Here is a 23,963-nt window from a genome sequence, read left to right as displayed (position 1 = left end):
ATTTACTAAACTTTAGTAAATCATAACAAATAATCATATCAACCTTTGTGGTGGATCTGACCAGCACACAACCAAGTGTACCCAATCTTTTAGTCCTTCACTTGACTCACATGTACATGTGAACAAGGAATTTGTCTTAATTTACCAAAGATTAAAACTTCTCATTCATCATACAATACAAGTTGCATGATTCCAAGTTTCTATCCAACTGAAACTTGGGTGATCAGAATCTTTCCTTATTTGGTAAATTATGACACTACCACTAATGAAAGAATCAAATCCATTTACCCATATTGCTTTCAATGGAAACATATAAGCAACAACCTTTTCACAAAAGCTATTGTAAGGATACTTAAAATAAATAAAATCAAAACCATTTTTCTTTTATTCTAAAACTTTGCGGAAAACTTATCCTCAAAATCCATATGGAAAACTTGTTGTTATCTATTCTTAAGCAATATATCTCAACTCTTAAGTAACAGCTCAAAATTCTGATCACCAAACCATGCGATCGAAATCCATCTTCACAATCAGAATCAGCATATACTTCCTTTAAGTTTCTTCACTCTTCTTTGATTCTTAAAACATCAATATGTGACCCAGTCACATCATGCAATAAGAATCCCAGAATAGAAACTTAATAAAGTTAGATAATGGACTTTACCTAAAGTAGAGTCAAACATTTGACTTTACTATCCTTATGGACTTTTAGGTAAATTTGGCAGCTTCGCAACCAATGCCCTTCCTTTGGCAATAGAAACATATGGACTCTTTGGAAACGGTACACGGGACTATCACAGACTTACCCTTTCTCTTTACCATTTGGTCAACCGAGTTGACTATGGCCAATCCCTTTCAATTGGGAAGAGAAAGTTTTTCTGGACTTCCGATGTCACCATTGTCAATGTCCATGGAAGTTTGGGAAGTTGATCTTCCAATTAAATTTTGCTTTACCAATGCTACAAATCATTGCTGATTCAGCATCATCAAGCAAATAGGTAAGATCATTAAGGGTCATGTCATGATCTGTCATCAAGGAGTGACCAAGTCAACAGCCAGCTACCTTGAGACTTCGACACCCGACTCTCCCGGCTTGTCAACATGTGACTTAATCTCCAAGACCTAAGCACATATAGACTTTGTTCGCCAATAGGGATTGAGTAACTTAGAATTTATCATGTCTTGAAACTTGTGGGGTAGAGAGATTTATTGGAGTAGGTAAAGGAAGTGAAGTATGATTTTCAGTCCCACTAATGCACAACAAAGGGATTGATCTTTCACCTTGATTGCCATTCAGGATATCATCTTCATTAGGAAGCTTCTTCCTAAAGATTCGGGAAGACCATAGCTGTCTAAACTAGACATCTATAATGGGAGAAATTCAAGTTAGTTGATTTAAAGTCCTTAATATAACACCCAATATGAGATATTAAGGCTAGGACCCAATAACCTATTTATAACTGGAAGAGGGATGCCGTAATCCAAATTATAAAATAGTTAAAGCTAGGTAAATGACGATTTACCAATTTCCACCATAAGAACGAAATATTTTATTATTAGGTTTTATTGGTTTTGAAACTCCTAGATCTTTTGAGATACATTGAACCTTTCAATGGCATGCTTGAATCTCGATTGTGCCCTCTCAAGTTTGTGACTGGGATGCCGAGGATCACAAACAAGGTGTGAATGACCATACAAATTGACTTGGTACCCTCAACAATATTACCTAATCGATGTGCCGGTTAACCACGCATGCTCCACCGGCCTATAATAAAGTCAAGTTACCCTTTGCCACTCTTACTAGTCCATGTTAGTGTGTCGGTTAACCACACACGCTCCACTAACGACTTGGTAAGGTACAAAGTGTAATTTTATGGGCTAGCACCAATTTCACATTTCCTAAAGTAACTAATATTGGGAATTTATAATGTATTGTTACTTTATAATTCATTATACTTTTAATGAGTATTTAAAGTCGTATCCCACCCGTTCGGCTAACGACCCTCCACCGATCAAGGAAGCGGTGGGTGAGAGTGGACACCCATTAAGTCACCATTTTATAAGCAAAAACCTTATACCCCCCTTATAGACCGGCTTCGTGAATGAGGCCTACTAACGGTAAGAATGACATATTCTTATAAATATCTATATAATAAAATTATAATAATAGTATAAGTGTTGATTTTTAACATTTTTTTAAAAATGTAACGTTTAATTTGGAATTAAAGTATTAGAGTGTAAGACTTTTCAAACTCCAAAACTTGAGGGCAAGAATTGAAACTATTCCAAGTCTCTTCAATTTGTAACTTATGAGTTTTAATGGTTCATAAAAATGAACACTCTTCATTTTATGAAACCTCTTTAGTTCTTTAATCACAATTTAAAGAAGTGACTTTTGGTTATCCATAACTTGAGGACAAGTTATGGACACCATCATTGCCATTAAGATCATGAATTAAACATACATGGAGGTTACATATAATTCCTATGATCTTCTAAAAACTCATAAGAACACAAATTCATGTCAAGCAATTTCAAGAAATCATATAAACATATACAATACTTGAAAATTGATAAAAGTCATGCAAAAATGGGTTAACATAATCATTATCATTTTGAAAAACAGATTTTACAAGTCCAAAACAGATTGGGATAATGATTTTAATCCATTTCCAGCAACAAAACTCGAAAAATTGCCCAGCACGCTCCTACTCGTCGAGTGCATGAACCTACTCGACGAGTAGGATGAATATGTTCATGGACTCGGGAGTCCTCCCCATGAACTCGGCAAGTCCAGTCGTCAGTGAGCAGAATTTTCGACTTTCAATCAGTTTTGCATCAAGTATACAGAAAACAATCCTAGGCTCTGATACCACTGATGGGTTTTGAGCATTCTAACACTTCCTAAGTGTACATGCAACCCTAATAACCTTGAATCTATGTTTTCTTTATATACATGCAAATTTCTTTTTCAAGGTTATTTCCTAACTAGCATGGCATGGGGAATATATAATACATAAAAACTAGTAGAAATACATACCTTGTTGTTGCTTGGATTCCTTCAAGACTTTGTGAGCCTAGCACCCCAAATGTTGTGAAATGCTTCACACAACACTACAACCTTGGAATAACTAGAGAGAATACTTCTACACTTTAAAATCGGCTATGCCCTCATAAGAATACTCTAGTACTGATTTTCCTAGCCATGGGGTCCCTTTTATAGTGGTGTCACAATTAGGGTTTCATCATGAAGACTCATAATTGTCATGACTCTTCCATTCTCATGACCCATGGGTTTGTAACTCCCATGGACTATCCATGGAGCTCCAAATGGTTATATCCATAACCCATAAACCATGGATCATTTAATCCATTATAAAAGTTTAGATGATTGTCATAATCAACCCCATATATTTAATTAGTTTCAACTTGATCACCAAATTAATACTTAAATTAATATTTGATCAAGACTAATTAAATAATACTATTATTAATATATAAGAACTTATAATATATTAATAATCATAAGTGCCTTATTCTCTCATTTTGTCTATCCAAGTATTGCAATGCCATGCAACCCAAATGGACCATGCCGGGTAGGGTCAAGTACATACCAAATAAAGTTATGGACTTAGACACTATATCCAACAATATGTTTATGCTATGCTATGTTCAGTTAGTTCCAGACTTCGATATGATACAGGGGACAAGGTCCTAGTTAGTTCCGGACTTCGGTCCGATGCAGTTTCCGAACTTCGGTCCGATGTAGGGGGCAAGGCCCCAGATAGTTCCGGACTTCGGTCCGATGCAATTTCCGGACTTCGGTCTGATGCATTGGGCAAGGCCCAGTAGTTGTTTATATGTTTGTATGGTATGTGAGAGTTTGGGGGAGCTCACTAAGCTTCGTGCTTACGGTTTTCAGTTTTGGTTTCAGGTACTTCCGCAAACAAAGGGAAGAGCTCGGGATGAAGGCATCGGACACACCACAGCTTCAGTTTTTATTCCTGGGAGATTGTTCAGTTTTTCCTTAGATGTGATTTGATACATTTTGATACAGTTTTTATCATGATACTTGTTTTTTGTTTGAGATATTGACGTATGGTTTTTATGAGATAAATTTCAGTATATGATTTTTAGTAGTGTCAAAACGAAAAAAAATTGGGTCGTATGGTATCAGAGCCTTGTTTTGAGGGATTTAGATACACTTTCTGGTGTGTCTGAACTCAAACTAAGAAAATGGTAAAAGATTTTCAAAAAGAAAAACATTTTTGAAAGAAAAAGAGTTTTGATAAAGAGAAAAGGGTGTGGTGCATGCGATCAGCCGAGCTCAAGTAAGTACTCCCAAATTACCCATACAAGTTTATGTTATCAGTTTTAGTTTCAGTATAAGAGAATGCTAGTATAGGACTAAGCATCTAATAGGATGCCTTATGTGCCTGCTTTATGTGTTTCAGATTTATGAGAATTGCATGCTAGTATTGAGTAGACAGCAGTAGGATAGCTTGTTTAGGTTAGGCCTGATAGTATGAGCTTAGCATTGTATGCTAGTACAGTTTCTTATTATGAGGATAGAATTGCTAGAGTAGCTTCATGTGTCCGAATGTTGCTTGCTTTGTGATTTGTGGGACTCTGAGTGATGGGAGTTAACCATTAGGTGAATACGTGACATCACACGTGATCAGGGTTGAATAATCTCAGAGTGTTGGATCTGGCCCTGCTACGCAGCTCTTGTTTGAGTCTAATCATTGTAGGGACAAATCTTTTGTTGGGTTTTGAGCAATCTAACACTTCCTAAGTGTGCATGAAACCCTAATAAACCTTGGATCTATGCTTTCTTCTAAAATACATGCAAATAATAATTTCCAAGGTTTCTTGCTAACTAGCATAGCATAAGGATTATGAATCATAAAACTACTAGTAGAAATACATACCTTTTGATGATGGTTGATTGTTTGGAGTTTGAGAGCCAAGCACCAATAGTGTGAATGCCTCAAATGGAATCACAAATCACCACAAACACTTGGAAAACTTTGAGAGAGTGTATACTTATGTAGAAATCGGCCACCCTTAGTTCTCACACAACTAGTTGCCAATTCTTGCAATATGTGCATCTTTATATAGTGTGGAGGATTAGGGTAAACCCTAATAACCCATGTCTTTTCCTTTCCAAGGATCCATGGGTTAAAAGCTCCATGGATCATCCATGGACCCCCATGCATGCTTAGCCCATTCCTAATGAGTTTAAGCCCACATTATATAAAATGCAATAGCCCATGTTTAATTAGTCTTCCTTTTAATCACTAAATTAATTCATAATTAATTTAAGACTAAAACTAATTAAATAACATGACTTCATATTAATATATTATAACTTATAATATATTAATAAATCATAAACATACTATTCTCATAAGATTATCCATATAAATTGTTTGGGTGAAGTGCAACCCAAATGGACCATGCCGGGTCGGGTCAAGTATATACCAAATAAGTTATGGACTTAGACACCTTATCCAACAGACTCCCACTTGGATAATTCTAATAACTGTATTTGCCTATATAACTTCAGGAACCAACCAGCAATCGTAGCTCTCGAAAACTCTGTTGAACTATGAAGCGCCATTTTAGATAAGTGATCATATAATCCTCTGTTCTCATGATATCAGCCGGTCAAATACATGGAACAACGTCGTACTTATTGTCCAGTAGTTTGTTTCCCGATTTCCGATTTGTTTGACAAAGAACTTAATCGAACACATCAATTTTAGTTCTGACCGGCCGGTACATAGGTCACAACAAAATCATCGAGGGGCCCAGATATCGCTTCTATTTCTAGAAGGAACAGATAAACTTCGACTCATATGTTTGTTCTACTACTTGTTGAATTGTACACAAAGGCATGCTTTATAACATCAAGTTACTGATGCATTTACGTGCAATCAATGCACAACCAACTCATAGGTAACAACTCATATCTCTAGGTTTGAAGATTTATATGATATTACCGTCTCACAATCACTCGAGATAAATTCCATGAAGTGATACAAGTGAGCGTGGGTTTAATCCAATACTCATAACTTATGAGCACTCATGAATGTTGTAGCAACCATTGCTATGACTAAACCCATTTAGCCATCTACAAACTCGATTCATGACAGTCTTGATTCATACCTACTTCCAACATATGAACGACTGTGGAGTGTTTAAATAACTTAGTCATTCGGAAAGAATAACCTAGCTATTTTGGAAGTCAAAACATGCAAAGTGAAACACAATAATAATCGAATCCAATATGGTCTCAGAACCCTTTTGAATATAAATAGAACCACCTTTTATTTATCACCATATTGATTACACATTATTCATTGTATAATGTTTCAAACAATCAACTTAAGACTTGAATAAAAACAACAGTCGTCACATTATCAAGACTAACACTTCACACAATTGGTCTTAGTTGGTCTTTGTCTCATCCAAGACATCACAACTTACCAATCTCAAATGTACAAGAGTAGAAACATTCTACACTGCATTTGATAAGTGTTTTAAACCTTACTTGATGTCACTCAATGTTACAATCTTGGAGTATGACTCTAAGAATTGTTTTGGAACGAAGTATGACTCATCTTCTCGATCTTAACCAATCCAACAATTCATGACCTCTCTTCTTAGCCATAACAATGCACTAAGACGTCCTTAGAGTATGAATTTGTGATATGGTTTCATAATCATTAAGATGATCATGAAATACGATACTAAAGTACTCTCCCATCCTTTCAGATTTGGGAAACTTTTATCTTTCTGCCTAGTTTGATTCTTCTCATTTGTTTTGTCATACATTGTAACCTTTCCAATGTTACAGAATTATACTTAACCTTATAAGTATAATCATATTTACTAATCTTTAGTAAATCATGACAAATCAATCTTTGTGGTGGACCTTGACCAGCGCACACCCAGTGTACCTAATTCCTTAGTCCTTCAACTGACTCACATATACATGTGATCAAAGAATTAGTCTTAATTTTCAAAGATGAAAATTCTCATTCATCATACAATACAACTTGTATGATTCCAAGTTTCTGTCCAATTGAAACTTGGGTGATGAAAATCTTTCTTCATTTGGTAAATTCAGACACTACCAGAAATGAAAGAATCAAATCCACTTTCCAATATTGCTATTACTGGAAACATATAAGCAACAGTTTTCCACAGATGCCATTGTAAGGATATTTTTAAAATAAATAAAATTAAAACCCTTTTTTCTTTTATTTTAAAACTTTGTGGAAAAACTTATCCTTAAAATCCACATGAAAACCTTGTTGTTATCTATTCCTAAGTAATATATCATAACTCTTAAGCAACAGCTCAAAATTCTGATCACCGAACCATGCGATCAAAACCCACCTTTGCAATCAGAATCAACATATACTTACTTTAAGCTTCCTATCTTTTCTTTGATTCTTAAAACCATCAGCATGTGACCCATTCACATTATGTAATAAGAATCTCCAAATAGGAACTTAATAGAGTTAGACAGTGGACTTTACCCGAAGTAGAGTCAAACCTCTAGACTTGATCAACCTTATGACCTTTCAGGTAAATAGGGCAGCTTCGCAACCAATGCCCCTTCCTTTGGCAACAAAACACATGGACCCTTTGGTAATGGCACATGAGACTATCTCAGAATTTGCCTTTCTCTTTACTATTTGGTCAACCGAGTTGACTATAGCCGATCCCTTTCCATTGGGAAGAGAAATCCTTTTCTAGATATCCAATGCTACCATTGTCAATGTCCATGTAGACTTGGGTAGTTGTTCTTTTAATCAAATTTTCTTTACTGGTGTTCCGAATCATTGCTGATTCCACAACACCAAGCAAAAAGATAACATCATTAAGGGTCATGTCATAGTCTGCCTCATAGTAGTCCCAAAGAGACTCACTATGTTACTAAGAAAGTGATTGAACATCCAACTTTCACGAGACTTTGACACCGAACTCTCCCGGCTTGTCAATATGTGACTTTATCTCCAAGATGTGAACACACATAGACTATGCTTGCCAATAGGGATTGAGTGACTTTAAACTTTCATGAACTTGTGGGTGAGGGAGAATAATTGGAGGAGGTGGAGGAAGTGAAGCATGATGTTGAGGGACACCATCTTCAGGAGATTTGGGAAGATCATAGTTGTCTGAACCAGACATCTATAATGGGAGAAAATCAAGTTAGTTGATTCAAAATCCTTAATATAACACCTAATATGAAATATTAAGGCTAGGACCCAACACAATATTTTATAATTTGGAAGAGGGATGCCGTAATCCAAGCTATAAAATATTTGAAGGTAGGCGAATGACGATTCACCAATTTCCACCATGAAAAACGAAATAATTTATTAGGTTTTAATTGGATTTGAAATTCCTAGATCTTTTGAGATTCATTGAACTTTTCAATGGCATGTTTCAATCTCGAGTGTGCGCTCTCAAATTTTGTGACTGGGATGTCGAGGATCACAAAATAAGGTGTGAATAACCATACCAATTCACTTGGTACCCTTAATATTATCATCCAATCAATGTGCCGGTTAACCACACACGCTCCATTGATCTATGACAAACATTAGTCACCCTTCGTGATCCTTACTAGTCCACGTTAGTGTGCCGGTTAACCACACACGCTCCACCAACGACTTGGTAAGGTACAAAGTGTGAATTCCATGGGCTAGCACCAAATTCACATTTTTCCTAAAGTAACTAAGATTGGGAATTAAATAAAAAATATTTAGTTACTTTATAATAATAGTTATACTTTTAATGAGAATTTAAAGTCATTGTCCTACCCGTTCGGCTAACGACCCTCCACCGATCAAGCAAGCGGTGGGTGAGAGTGGACACCCATTAAGTTGCCATTTTATAGGCAACAACCTTATACCCACCTTATAGACCGGCTTCGTGAATGAGGCCTACTAACGGTAAAACGACTTGTTCTTATACATATATATAATAATTAACCATTAATGTTATAAATAGTATAAGTGTTGAATTTTAACTTTTAAAACTCTAGGATATGGAATTAAAGTTTGTGTGAGACTTTACAAATTCCAAAACTTGAGGGCAAGTTTTGAACAATTCATAAACTTTTGGATATTCATAACTTATGAGTTTTAATTAAGTGTTTAAAACTTTTAATGAAGAGTCTCTTGGAAATCCATAACTTGAGGACAAGTTATGAAGTCCATAAAAGCATTTATTAGAAAAACTCTTCAAAAGTGTAACTTATGACTTCTTAAAAAAAATTAAAAGGAAAAACTTTTGGAATTCCATAACTTGAGGACAAATTATGAATTCCATTAAAACACATTAAGATCAAGAATTAACTAACAAACAATTTGCAAATAATTCCTATGATCTAACAAAACTCATATGAACATGAACATCCACATCAACAATTTCAAGAATCATATGAACACATATAAACTTGAAATATTGATTATAACTTTGAAATTGGTCCACCATCATCATTACCACATCAAAAACAGGTTTTATATGATGAAAAAACTTTAAGGTAATGATTCTAGACCAATTCCAGCACCAAAACTCGAAGATATGCTGTCTGGGGGTCCAACTCGTCGAGTGCATGAACCAACTCACCGAGTTGGATGAGTTTTTCCTTGGACTCGTCGAGTCCCTTCATGGACTCGGCGAGTCTGCTATGCAGACAGCACATAAACTTCGATTTTCAGCAATTTGCATCAAGTATTCAAGAAAACAAGCCTAGGCTCTGATACCACTGTTGGGTTTTGAGCAATCTAACACTTCCTAAGTGTGCATGCAACCCTAATAAACCTTGGATCTATGTTTTCTTCTAAAATACATGCAAATAATAATTTCCAAGGTTTCTTCCTAACTAGCATAGCATAAGGATTATGAATCATAAAACTACTAGTAGAAATACATACCTTTTGATGATGGTTGATTGTTTGGAGTTTGAGAGCCAAGAACCAATAGTGTGAATGCCTCAAATGGAATCACAAATCACCACAAACACTTGGAAAACTTTGAGAGAGTGTATACTTATGTAGAAATCGGCCACCCTTAGTTCTCACACAACTAGTTGCCAATTCTTGCAATATGTGCATCTTTATATAGTGTGGAGGATTAGGGTAAACCCTAATAACCCATGTCTTTTCCTTTCCAAGGATCCATGGGTTAAAAGCTCCATGGATCATCCATGGACCCCCATGCATGCTTAGCCCATTCCTAATGAGTTTAAGCCCACATTATATAAAATGCAATAGCCCATGTTTAATTAGTCTTCCTTTTAATCACTAAATTAATTCATAATTAATTTAAGACTAAAACTAATTAAATAACATGACTTCATATTAATATATTATAACTTATAATATATTAATAAATCATAAATATACTATTCTCATAAGATTATCCATATAAATTGTTCGGGTGAAGTGCAACCCAAATGGACCATGCCGGGTCGGGTCAAGTATATACCAAATAAGTTATGGACTTAGACACCTTATCCAACATCTTTTACTCGAAGGATTATCTGAGCCTCGTCACATGTGATGGTATTCAGATAATGGCTAATTGGCATTACAAGGAGGCCTTCAGCAGCTGAGGACTGGTTGGGTTGAGTCAGATATTTCCCTAGGGCAAGCCTAGGATGAGAGTAGTAGAGATCAGCAACAGTAGTAGTGGCTTGGTGGAGTCGAGGCAGTTCTTGAGGAAAGTACGGATAGATATGGAAGGTAGTAGGGGCCCATACTACTGGAAGCATAGGATCCGTACTTGAATCAAGGAAGGCTGAGATGAGACTGGAAGGCCTATAATAGTAGTGATCACTCGAGATATATCAGTGTTTCTGACGTTTATCGTTATGTGTTTTTCAGAATGGTGGTTTTATGCCCTAGACCAAAAGGCGGCAGTTCAGGTGCCGGAGAGGGATCAGGATCAGGCTCGGGAGCTGAGCATCTAGATGAGCAGACCATGGATTTTCTCTCTTCAGAGATTACTCGTAACATACTTGAGCAGACTCTTGTGATTTCCGGTTCGATCAAGGAGGGTATCCTAGAGCTGATGGATGAAAGGTTGGGCAGTTTCCGTGCCTAGGTGGCGGCCATGATGGGGTCGCACGCGCTTACGTTAAGGGAGTTCCAGGCATGTGGAGCTCCAGATTATCACGTGGTACGGGACCCCATAACGAGTACTAGATGGTTGGCGGATGTGGCCAACGCTTTCCGCACGAGCAGGTGTCCCGTGGGGGACAAGGTCAGATTGGTGTCCTATCTTCTGAAGGACTGGGCACGAGATTGGTGGGAGGAGGTCGGACATGTCATTGGAGACGACGCAGCATTGGATGCCATGACCTGGGTTGACTTTACGGCCAGGTTCAGAGCTGAGTTCGCACCAGTTATTGAGGTGCAGCAGTTAGCCATGGAGTTTCAGGACCTCACCCAGACTACAGAGACAGTGGCGGAAATTACTGCCAAGTTCAGGGAGAGGGCACTTCTCGTTCCTCAGTACGTAGTTGATGAGGAAATGAAGAAGGCCCATTATCATGAGATGATGCGGAGTGATATCCGCCAGTTTGTGATCCGGTCCAGCTGTAAAACGCTGGATGACATGATTGCTAGGGATCGAGATAGAGAGAGAGAGAGAGAGAGAGAGAGAGATTGACCTTGAGATGGAGAAGAAGAGGAAGCCGAAGGCGGCTTCGGGTACAGGGAGTTCGGGAAAAAAGCCCAAGGTTTCTGATCACAGATCCAGAAGTCAGGAGAGCCACGGTCGGTGTGGCAAGTGTGGGAGATTGCACGACGGGGCGTGCAAGGCAGGGAGTTTCGGCTGCTACAAGTGCATTCGGACTGGACATATGAGCAAAGATTGTACAACCACTACTACCGCTATTGCGACATCAGATCTGATTTGCTTCCAGTGCAATCAGAGGGGACATAAAAAGTCCCAGTGTCCGAGTTTAGCTGCTGCAGGGAAGGTGTCAGCACCTGCCCCTGCTACTTTGAGGATTACAGATGGCCGTCAGGGTCGAGTTGAGACGCCGGTGGCGAAGAGTAGGGCTTTTCAGCTGACAGCAGAGGAGGCGCGAGCGACTCCTGACGTGGTGACGGGTATGTATTTTTCCCTTATCTCTGCATTTATTTATTATTGATTATTTCTTATGGTTATATGTTTTGTATAGGGTCGTTCTCAGTGAATGGCATTTCAGCCATAGTATTGTTTGATTCGGGGGCTACCCGATCATTCGTCTCTCTTACGCTTAGTAAGAGGTTTAGCAGAGCTCTAGGGGAGCTAGATTGTCCACTTGAGGTTGAGATAGCAGCTGACAAGACCGTTAGGGTTGCGAGAGTACACAGAGGATGTTCCCTACAGTTATTCGATGAGCAGTTTTCGGTGGACTTGGTCCCTATTCCCCTGTGAGGGAATAAGGTCGTAGTAGGCATGGATTGGCTGAGCCCCAATGGGGCAGTGATAGATTGTGAGCTGCAGTTAGTGAGGGTTCGCACCCCCAGTGGGGGAGAGTTAGTGATTCAGGGCGAGAGGCCACAGCGCGGACCAGTTTTGTGTTCAACAGCGAGAGCGAGACGCTATTTTCAGCAGGGTTGTGTCGGTTATATTGCCTATGCTTTAGATGCCCAGGAGAAGGGCAAGACGACATTTGACGATGTTCTGGTAATGCGAGACTACCCGGATGTATTTCCAGAGGATTTTCCTGGAATACCTCCCGAGAGATAGGTCGAGTTCAGGATTGACTTGATCCCTGGTGCGGCTCCGATAGCCAAGGCACCATATCGATTGGCTCCCCTAGAGATGCAGGAGTTGTCTACGCAGCTGCAAGATCTGCTAGACAAGGGTTTTATCAGGTCAAGCAGTGCGCCCTGGGGAGCACCGATTTTGTTCGTGAAGAAGAAGGGATGGGTCGCACCGTATGTGTATAGATTACCAGGAATTGAATAAGGTAACGGTGAAGAATCGTTACTCACTCCCGAGGATAGATGATTTGTTTGATCAGCTGCAGGGAGCGTCTTGGTTTTCCAAGATCGATTTACGCTCCAGGTATCATCAGATGCGATTCAGAGATGAGGATGTGCAGAAGACTGCTTTCAGGACCCGGTATGGTCATTATGAGTTCGTGGTGATGCCGTTTGGGCTCACCAACGCTCCAACCGCGTTCATGGATCTCATGAACCGCGTACATAGGTTGTTGTTGGATCGGTTGGTGATAGTATTCATTGATGACATCTTGGTTTATTCCAAGACTCCGGAGCAACATGAGGAGCACCTGAGAGAGGTGCTAGAGACTTTGAGGAGGGAGAAACTTTTCGCAAAGTTCTCCAAATGCGAGTTCTGGTTCCGCGAGGTGCAGTTCCTTGGACACCTCGTCAACCAGAAGGGTATCTTAGTAGATCCGGACAAGATAGAGGCCATGATGCAGTGGGAGGTCCCGAGATCTCCATCTGAGATTCGGAGCTTCCTAGGTTTGGCAGGGTACTACAGGAGATTCATCCAGGATTTCTCCAAGATAGCAGTACCGCTCACCCGATTGACTAAGAAGTCGGTGGTGTTTCGCTGGGGGCCTGAGTAGCAGGCAACATTTGAGACCCTCAGGCAGAGATTGTGCGAGGCACCGATCGTTACCCTACCAGAGGGAGTAGAGGATTTTGTAGTCTACTGTGATGCTTCGATCACAAGTATGGGGTCAGTGTTGATGCAGCGAGGCCGAGTGATAGCTTACGCCTCTAGACAATTGAAGCCTCACGAGGCTAACTATCATACGCATGATTTAGAGTTGGGGGGCAGTGGTGTTTGCCCTCAAGATTTGGAGACACTACCTCTATGGGGTCCGTTGTACCATTTACATGGATCACAAGCTTGAGTTACCTCATGGATCAGTCGAATCTGAACATGAGGCAGAGGAGATGGTTAGATGTGTTAAAGGATTATGATTGTGAGATCCTTTATCACCCAAGAAAGGCCAACGTAGTGGCCGACTCCCTGAGCCGCAAGGCGGCAACGGCCCCGATCAGGGACATATGTTTGAGGATGACAGTAATAACTCCATTATTGGAGCAGATCAAAGAGGCTCAGGTCGAGGGCCTCAAGGAGGAGAGGCAGAAGTGTGAGAGGATTATGGGCCGAGTAGCTTCCTTTGACTATGATAGTCGAGGATTGTTGACCCTTCATGGGAGAGTTTGGGTACCGTATTGGGGCGGAGTACGAAAAGTGTTGATGGACGAGGCTCATAAGTCTCGATTTTCCATCCATCCGGGAGCAACAAAGATGTATAGAGATCTTCGACCCGACTATTGGTGGCCCTGCATGAAGTGGGATGTCGCCTGGTATGTGGAGAGGCGCCTGACCTGCAGGAAGGTTAAGGCGGAGCACCAGAGGCCTCACAGAAAGATGCAGCTATTAGACATTCCAGTGTGGAAATGAGAGGATATCACTATGGATTTTATCATTAAGCTTCTCAGGACCGCATGTGGAGTAGATTCGATTTGGGTTATAGTGGATCGGTTGACGAAGAGTGCTCATTTTATACCGATGCAGGAGAGCATATCGGCTGAGAAGCTAGCCGATATTTATGTGCGAGAGGTTGTGGCATTGCATGGAGTGCCTGTTTCAGTGGTGTCAGACCGAGATGTCCGTTTTACTTCCAGATTCTGGAAGCGGTTTCATGACGAGATGGGTACTCGTCTCCATTTCAGCACCGCTTTCCATCCGCAGACGGACGGGCAGAGTGAGAGGACGATTCAGACTCTTAAGAACATGCTCCGGGCATGTGTCCTAGATTTCGGTGGCAGTTGGGATACGTATTTTCCGTTAGCGGAATTTTCGTATAACAACAGTTACCACGCCAGCATTGACCGCCCTCCCTTCGAGATGCTCTATGGGAGGAATTGTAGGACCCCGATTTGTTGCGGCGAGGTCGTTCAACGTGTCATTGGGAGCACTGAAGTAGTGCTCAAGACGACAGAGTTGATCCAGCAGGTTCGTAGTAGACTGCAGACTGCGCAGAGTCGGCAGAATAGTTACACCGACAGGAGGTGTTCAGACTTGGAGTTTCAGGTGGGCAACATGGCCCTCCTGAAGGTATCACCCTAGAAGGGTGTCATCAGGTTTCGGAAGAGGGGAAAGTTGGGCCCTAGGTTCATCGGTCCTTTTAGGGTCTTGGCCCGGGTGGGTCGGATCACTTATCGGTTGGATCTTCCGGCAGAGCTCAGCCAGATCCACAACACCTTCCATGGTTTCCAGTTACGGAAGTGTTTAGTGGACGAGTCAGTGGTTGTACCCTTAGAGGACATTCGGGTTGATAGCAGCCTGAATTATATTGAGAGACCGGTCGCGATTCTAGACCGGAAGACAAATACCTTGAGGAACAAGGTAGTTCAGCTAGTGAAGGTGCAATGGCAGCACCAGAAGGGTTCAAAGTGGACGTGGGAATCCGAGGAAGAGATGTTGGAGCATTATCTAGAATTGTTTTCAGAGTCAGTAGCAGCGGACTTCGAGGACGAAGTCTGACTCAAGTGGAGGAGATTTGTAATGATCGTCTTCCGAGGTATAAATCTATTTAAATTATCAAGTTTTATTTTGGGCCATTATAGAGTTGTATTTTTGGTTTGCGCCTCTTTGTTTTGAGCCGAGAAATAGGCTGCCCATAAGCCGTACGCCACGCCTCTTTGTTTTGAGCCGAGAAATAGGCTGCCCATAAGCCGTATGCGGGGCGTAACCCATTGTACACTGGGCGTAATGCTTAAATGAAACGCGGGGAGGAGGAGTGTACGCGCAGCGTACCATATGGTACGCCCAGCGTACACGGCCAGATGAAAACCCTAATTTTAGGGGTTTAAGGCTATATAAACCCCATTATAGCCTCCTTCCCTGTTTTTCCCATCAGTCTCCCCACCCTCAAGAAAACCCTAATTCGTTCTTATCCTCTCTTGCGTGTGAAGAAGCTTTTGGTGAGTGTTTTAGTGAAGAGAAGTAGTGAAGAAGGAAGAGAAGAAGTTGGAGAAGAGGCTTGAGCTCAGGGGTTTGGACTTAGCACCCTCTTGGTCATCAAAGGAAGGTATAAAGTTCTAAACTTTCTTCCTTTTTCTTCTAGATCTAGGTTATGGAATTATGGAACTTTTTAGGTCCAAAGGTTGAGTCTTGATCTTGTAAGTCGGTTTTGGAGTTTGGATTGCCATCCTTAAGGCTCAGAAACATCTTCCTAGCAATAAAGTTTCAATCTCTGTGGCTTATATGGAACCATGCATGAGATCTAGTTAGCTCCATGGAAGTAGAATGTTATTTATGGAAGTTTGAGCCTTTATGAGACTTGTAAGCCATCAAGTGAGCAACTTTATGGCTTAAGACATAGAACAAGATTAGGATCTGGATTTGTAGTTTCTGGATTGGATTATTAAGCACTTAATGAGATTTTGGCTTAATAGGGTTGTACGCTGGGCTTACAAGGAGGTACGCGCCGCATACAAGGCATCAGCCTGTATGCTCAGCGTACCTTGGTGTACACCCCGCGTGCGCTGCCAGTTTGGGCTTCGAGTATTTTTAGCCTCGGTGTGGGCTGAGTTTCAGGCTTAGGGTCCTTGGGCCTTAATGGCCCATCAGAATTCAGTTGCTAAGGACCAAGGATTTAGTATTGGGCTTGGGTAAGGCCCAATAAAGGGTTTTGGGCCCAATATAGCAAATTGGGCCATTAATGGGCCTATAGTGGGGCCATGGACGGACTTAGAAGGAATTGAGGGTTTTGGGCCATGTTGTGACCCATGCCACAGCAGTGGTAAAATGGTCATTTTACCCATAGGAGAATCCCTATTCTGATTTAGTATTTTATTTCCTATGATAGTCGGGAAGCAGCCGGAGCAGCAGACCGGGATTTCTCATTGAAGATTTCAGCAGTCAACATCACGAGGTGAGTTTCCTTCCAGTAGGAACGGGTCTACGGCCACAATGCCGGCCCGTTTAGTTAGTAGTAGTTTCGGACTTCGGTCTGATGCAGTAGTTAGTATGTCTGATGCCTTCGTGGCTCAGATAGGATTTATGTGTTATGTGTTCTAGGCTACGGCCCGATGTAGTATGCAGTATATGTTTTTATGCTAGTTGATATGTTTATGCTATGCTATGTTCAGTTAGTTCCAGACTTCGGTCCGATGCAAGGGACAAGGTCCCAGTTAGTTCCGGACTTCGGTCCGATGCAGGGGGCAAGGCCCCAGATAGTTTCGGACTTCGGTCCAATGTAGTTAGTTCCAGACTTCGGTCCAATGCAGTTTCCGGACTTCGGTTCGATGTAGAGGGCAAGGCCCAGTAGTTAGTTCCAGACTTCGGTCCGATGCAGTTTCCGGATTTCGGTCTGATGCAGTAGGCAAGGCCCAGTAGTTGTTTATATGTTTGTATGGTATGTGGTAGTTTGGGGGAGCTCACTAAGCTTCATGCTTACGGTTTTTAGTTTTGGTTTCAGGTACTTCCACAAACAAAGGGAAGAGCTCGGGATGATGGCATCGCACACACCACAACTTTAGTTCTTATTCTTGGGAGATTGTTCAGTTTTTCCTTAGATGTGATTTGATACAGTTTGATATAGTTTTTATCATGATACTTGTTTTTGGTTTGAGATATTGACGTATGGTTTTTATGAGATAACTTTCAGTATATGATTTTTAGTAGTGTTAAAACAAAAAAAATTTGGGTCGTATTTTGGGACGTTACAATTGTGATACTTGCATTCTATTTGTATGGTTTATGCTTATTGTTATGAACATATTGAATTAGGGTCGAAGGGTCCACCCGAGTTGTGGGACTGGAGGGTCTCCAATGGAACACATTGACCGAAGGGTCGTATTGAGTTAGCCTCGAGTGGCTATTGTGATGTGTATGGTATTTTAGGGAACTCACTAAGCTTTATGCTTATCGTGATTTGTGTTATGTGTTTCAGGTACTTCTAAGGATCACGGGAAGGCACCGGCCTGATGACACAAAAATGTTTTAGTTATGATTTAGAGGATCCTGGAGTTTTAAAAATGTGAACAATTTTTGATATGAGATTTGATGGTTTGACATTGTGACATTTTATGTTTGATTAATGAAGAAAAATGTTTTTTTTTTAAATTGAAAATTTTGGTTGAAATTTCACATCGTTACAGGAGATCAGCCTCTAAAGTGCATCCTCAACTCCAAGATTTCCAAGTTCAAATTTGTGGCTTTAGTAGCTTTTGTCTTCCGGGATCCCATAGTCCTCATGGTCAGATCAATGTGCGCCTTTTAAAGACTAAAGATAAAAGTGCTCAAGGATCCCTACCGGTAGACATAGGTATGATAATGGTTGAGTTTTCTTGATGACTAGAAGGATCAAGCTTCAATGTCCTGACAGCCTCCGGTAGAGCAAGGAAGTCCCTGATCCTCTCCTTAGTGTCTTCATCAGGGGGGGACTACTTCGTCAAACTTGAAAGCTACAAAAATTAAACAAAAATAAGAAGTGCGAATATTAGGATCCTCAATATGAAAATAAGGAACCCTACCCTTTCTAAACCAGGATTGAGGTAAAAGATCTAACCATGAATCGATTTACGTTTTACGAAAAAGTATCTTCCTTTCCAAGCACCATCGTTATTCTTGGATTTTAGTACAAGAGGTGATATGTTGGTTTTAACTTTCAACAAAAAGCAAGAGTTTCCAAAGGTATAAAGGTTGTAAACATAAGCTAATTCATTTAGACCAATGTTGAGACCCATGGAATGAATCAGATTGTCAATCCAATAAAGGATCCTCTAAACCGTTGGTATGGCTTGAATATATGAAATCTTGGTGATTTCAAAAAATTCATAAATGATATCGGAAAAGGGATATGCAAGGCCTAAGGTAAAGGGATACTCAAGAAAACAGACCCAACAAGAGGAAATAAAATCAGGTTGGATCCTAACATCGAAAGGCTTGAAGACAGTACTAGCAGGAAAGGTTCCACTCGAACTCAAAGCTTCAATACTATCGTCATCGAAGGTACAAGTTTTCTCATAGGAAAGGCGCTTCTAATCTACGAAATCATCATCAGGTATAGTTATGATGTTTGCAGGAGAATGAGCTCCTTTCTTGGCCATTTTTAAGAAAAAGAAAACTAGGAAGGACAAAATGAATAAAAATACTACCTTCGATGTTGTTCAATAAACTTCCCAAAGAAAAGTTAAGAGTAAGATGAAATTGAAGAGCTCCATATCTTATTTATACAATAATCAATGAAAGGTAGAAAAGTGATTTGACCCTTCCCAACGGCTAGAAATCTACCCGTTCAAGTTCAAATTACTCATCCGTTAGAAACTTTTACTTCAATTTTTACTTAAAAATTATACCTCTAAATATGTAAAAACACTAACGGTTATATTTCACAGCTATAATTTGAGGCAAATTGTTAGGGGAAGGATCATTGGCTCATATTTAGGATCCTCAGATACAGCCTCAGGATCCTTAAACATATTCCGGGATCCTGACTATTACCACTAATATTTCTAACACTTGTAACGACTATATTTTCTTTATTTTTCTCACATGTGCAGAACAAGTCAACACAGGACCCATTCTCAACGGAGAGTCATCTCAACCAGGAAAAAAACTTGGAATACCAAGTCAAATAACGGTCATATGCTGATTATAGAGGATCCCAGAATTATCGGACTGCTTGTTATTAGCATTAGACTATAAATGACACATGTAACTAGAAAACTAGGGAGACACTGAGCTCATCCATGATACTTGTACTTACATTTACATGTTCATCTATGTAAATCAACATTTTATATCAATAAAATCATCAAGACATGTGATCATTATCTCCTCCCAATGTTTTATGTCGAGATTCTATCAAAGATCAAGGGCTTTCTTTGTAACTCACTTGTGTCACCTTGATTATCATTTCTTACTTTACTTACCACCAACATCATAGCCTCTCATACAATTTGTTAGATTCTACTCAGTTGATTTTTGACCAAAACATATGCATACTACTTTTTGTGTCTTGTTTTAAACTATACTTACACGAATGGTCCCTATGGTTTGGGTTAATTTGTACGTTTGGTCCCTAACTTATTTTTTAACTCGAATGTTTGTTTTTGTTACGCACTTGGTCCTTACTGTTTGTTTTTGTTACGCGTTTGGTCCCTATCTTACATAAAAGGACTATTATTTAAATATGAAAAATGGTGGGGTAGGTAAGGTAAGGTGGGGTTGGAGTGTGTTTATTTAAATAAATTGAAAAATCAAGGGAAAATAGTCTTTTTAGATAAGACAGTAACCAAACACGTAACAAAAACAAACAGTACGGACCTTCCGAGTTAAAAAAATAAATTAGAAACCAAACACACAAATTACCTTAAATCATAGGGACCATTGGTGTAATTTACTCTTTATAATAATATTATGTTATTTTATACATCTCTTAATTCATGGATTAATAAATATTTAATTTTAAATAGACTTTTGTAATTTGTAAAAGTTCAAATTTAATATAAAAGTAGAAGTAATTGATCCAAGAAGTGTCACGAAATCATTAATAGCCCAAATCAAAGTGGAAATTGCACATGGTTGAAGAAGAGGTTGATGGAAATTTCAGTTCGTTGAACTCATTGGTGGTCAGCGACTCGGATTCACTAGAGCCAGAGAACTCATCACTAAGTCTTGGCTTATTTTATTGGGTCTTGAATTGTCACAAACACAACACTCATAATCGCCAGAGATGTAGAACTCGATGAAGATGGGGAAAGCACATCTAGAGTTAGGTAGAGTTGTCTCCATCTTAGCAAACCTAGGATTTCTAAAAGCATCTTCAACCCACGTTTTTTTCCTTGTACAGATGATTTTGGGGGTGTTTGGCTTATTTGTCATAGCCAAAAAGTCCTTTTTGGAAAAGAAAAAAGAAAAAGATATTTTAACAAAACTAGTTTTAAAAACTACTTTTAGAGTTTTTATACAAGGAAAATAAAATCCTGACTTTTTGTAACTTTTCTGAAAATGACTTTTGGGTTGTGAAAAACTAACCCAAACACCCCCTTCGAAAAAGGGTGTTTGTATAGATGCTCAATTATATAGAAGTACAATAAATAAAAACCATTGAAATAAAATTAAAATCTGAAAGATTATATAAGTTTTCTTATTAAATTTTACTTCATTTCTTGTATGCCACACATATGACAAATTATCTTTAGTTCAAATTCCAATTCCTTTTAATTAGGCAAATCCCCTTCATTCAAAAAACATTCCACAATCCAAATGTCCCCCTAATTCTCATACAAAACCACAATTTCTTTTCCAATTACAAGGAAAACAGCTTATGACGAAACAAATGTTATTAAAAAAAAACTTAAAGCAACTTAACACCTGCTTCCCTTAAAGAATCAATAACAGCTCTAACTTTTCCATGGTATCTTTGCTCTTTTTTATACACCACAGAAACCGCCGGAATATCTTTAAGCAGCAACCTCTCACCTAAAAGCTTCCCTATCTTGGCGGCAGCCGCCACATCTCTGGTGCTTTGCTGGCTACTGTTCCATGCTTCCCGGAGAGCCTTCTCCTGTGAGCTGGCGGCAGACGCCACGGTGGCAGTTGGTGCATGGATCACCTGTGCACTTACATATTTGTTTGAAAAATGCATCTTTAGAAGATACGGTTTTAGATAGTTTGTGATCCTTTGAGCCTTCACTGGTGGAGGAATCACCATATCTGTTTTAAAAATAATTTATTGATTATAAAAAGTGAATATACTGAAAATCAATAAATAATGGCTTTTTAGGTAAAAAGCGGATAATGTAATTGTAACGGCTTTTGTGACAAGTCATTTGCAAACAAAGACAGATTGGAAATTATTATATACTAGGTGTGAGACCCGTATATTATACGGGTTTGATAAAATAAAAAATTAAATAAGAAAATTCAAACAGATTTTTATTTAAATTTGAAATTTTACATTTGAAATTTAAAATTTAAAATTTGAATATAAAAGGTAACATATTAAATACTATATGAGTACAAATATTGTAATTTATTGGTTATTTTCAATCAAGGTAATTATTAATTGAGCTGTAAATATGATGTGTTAATTAAGAAAATATAAAAAAAAAATAAGAAAATGACAAATGGAAAAAACAATTATTCAAAAATACTAAAAAATGACATGTGTCCAAGTTAATAAGAGAGTGACATGTGGCAAAATTATTTTCATTTATTAGGGAGGATAGTAATTATATATAGTTTTGTATGTTGGCATGTTGGGTCCCTGTGTAGAAAATAAATTATAAAAACAGTTCCTGTAATTTACATAAAAGGTCTATGTGCAGATTTTTTTTATAGAAATGGTCCACGTGTTTAAGACTTTACTATGTTATTTCCAGAAAGTTCATATATGAAAAAAGCTGCATTTAAAGGGTCATTCTATAGTTGGACAACTTGTATATCTTTAGGACAGGGTAAAAAGGAATCATAGCCTTCTTAAGAAGTTAAGGGATGTAGTTTTCAGGTTTTTTTAAAACTTCTATAAAGTTAATTTTTGGCCCAAAGAAACTAATCTAAAAATGCTTAAACTTGCAACAAATATCAATTTAGCACTCAAATGCTACTGGGTTTTGAGATGCCAAATGACAATATTGTTCTTGTTTGACACCTGTTAAATGTTAAATTGACTAAGCTAGTTTTCAATCACACAAGATACAAACACATATTTCATGAAAACAAGAAATAATGCAAATAACTGAAACAATGCAAGATAAAACAATAGATGTTGGACCAAAATTATGAAAAGATATGTAAATCAAAGTTTTCAATCTTATTCTATCCCACTAGTCTGTGATAAGAGGCTTTGTTGTTGCAACCATTTTTTACAAGCTACTCCAACATTTAGGAAATTGATGTGTTCGAAATACATCAAAATCCAATTTTAATTGTAATTTTTCTCTTAGGCATTTCACCAAACAGTTGGCGCGATAGTTAACTTATTTTGCCAAAAATGCTCTTTCAAAAAAAAAAACTTATTTTGCGAAAAAAAACAGAGGTAGATGTGGCTTTCACCGTATTAAGATTCTGACATCGTGGCTCACCATCAATTAATGGTATGCAATAAGAACGAGGAAGCTCGAAACAAACCCTAATAAATTTAATCCAATTTTTTCGACAAACCCTATTCAATAACTTGTCTCTTTCATTACAAAATGGCAACGAGAACATCAAGCCTATACAATTTGATGTCAAAATATAGTATAATCTAAATAATTCTAAGGGATCAAAGGAATCAATTTTTGGGTATAATGAATCAGTCATACAATCAAATAATCACACAATAGATAGGAATTTTCGAAGTGTTGAAACTTACCTTGTTGTTTCTAGTAGAAACGGCCGGAGAAGACGGTGGAGCTGAGAGGACGCCGCTGCAGCAGTCGGAGCGTGAAAGAACTATCGACAGAGGTTCAACGGTATTCAGTATACAGGACGCACTGTGCACTTCCCTTGTGATTTAATTACCAGTTAGCTCAGTCTCAAACAATCGCTATATTACATATTCGATCGGCCCAACCCAACCTTAACTATGTTTCAAGCTGCCCATTAAGTTACTTTGAAAAAAAAAATAAAAAAATAAAAAAAAAACAAAACAAAAAAATAAAAAAATAAATAAAAGCAGGTAATCTCACCATTTTTTTGGTTTTTTTTAAAGAGTAAATTATTCCAATGGTCTGCATAATTTGGGGTAATTTATATATTTGATCCGTAACTTTTCTTTTTTTATTCGGATTGTCCATATGGTTTAATTTTATTGCGTTGTTGGTCCCTGATAGACTTAAAATGACCAATATACCCTTATTTTTCTAATTTAATTGTTTTGTTTATTTTTAGGTTATTAAAAGAAATTGTTTAATATGTGTGGTCCTACCCATCTCCCTTCATCCTTCCCGCTGAAC

General features: G+C 38.7%; 1 protein-coding gene and 1 pseudogene across 1 annotated transcript; one reads left to right on the top strand and one right to left on the bottom strand.

Moving 5' to 3' along the window:
* LOC145053182 (polyubiquitin-like) overlaps window positions 1-23,963 on the top strand; it is a 216,143-nt pseudogene that overhangs the window by 162,933 nt on the left and 29,247 nt on the right.
* Window positions 21,208-23,537, bottom strand: LOC145053186 (uncharacterized). The gene is made up of 2 exons (XM_079001186.1): window positions 23,381-23,537; window positions 21,208-21,738 (listed from the first exon to the last, which is right to left on the bottom strand). Exon 2 carries the CDS (start codon window positions 21,734-21,736, stop codon window positions 21,380-21,382), a length of 357 nt encoding a protein of 118 aa, XP_078857312.1. The 5' UTR covers window positions 21,737-21,738; window positions 23,381-23,537; the 3' UTR covers window positions 21,208-21,379.

Source organism: Lactuca serriola, chromosome 5, assembly GCF_051521515.1.
Source record: "Lactuca serriola cultivar US96UC23 chromosome 5, Lser_US96UC23_V15, whole genome shotgun sequence".
Taxonomy (NCBI): domain Eukaryota; kingdom Viridiplantae; phylum Streptophyta; class Magnoliopsida; order Asterales; family Asteraceae; genus Lactuca; species Lactuca serriola.
The sequence above is the reverse complement of the archived record's forward strand: the minus strand, read 5'-3'. Positions and strand labels throughout refer to the sequence as shown.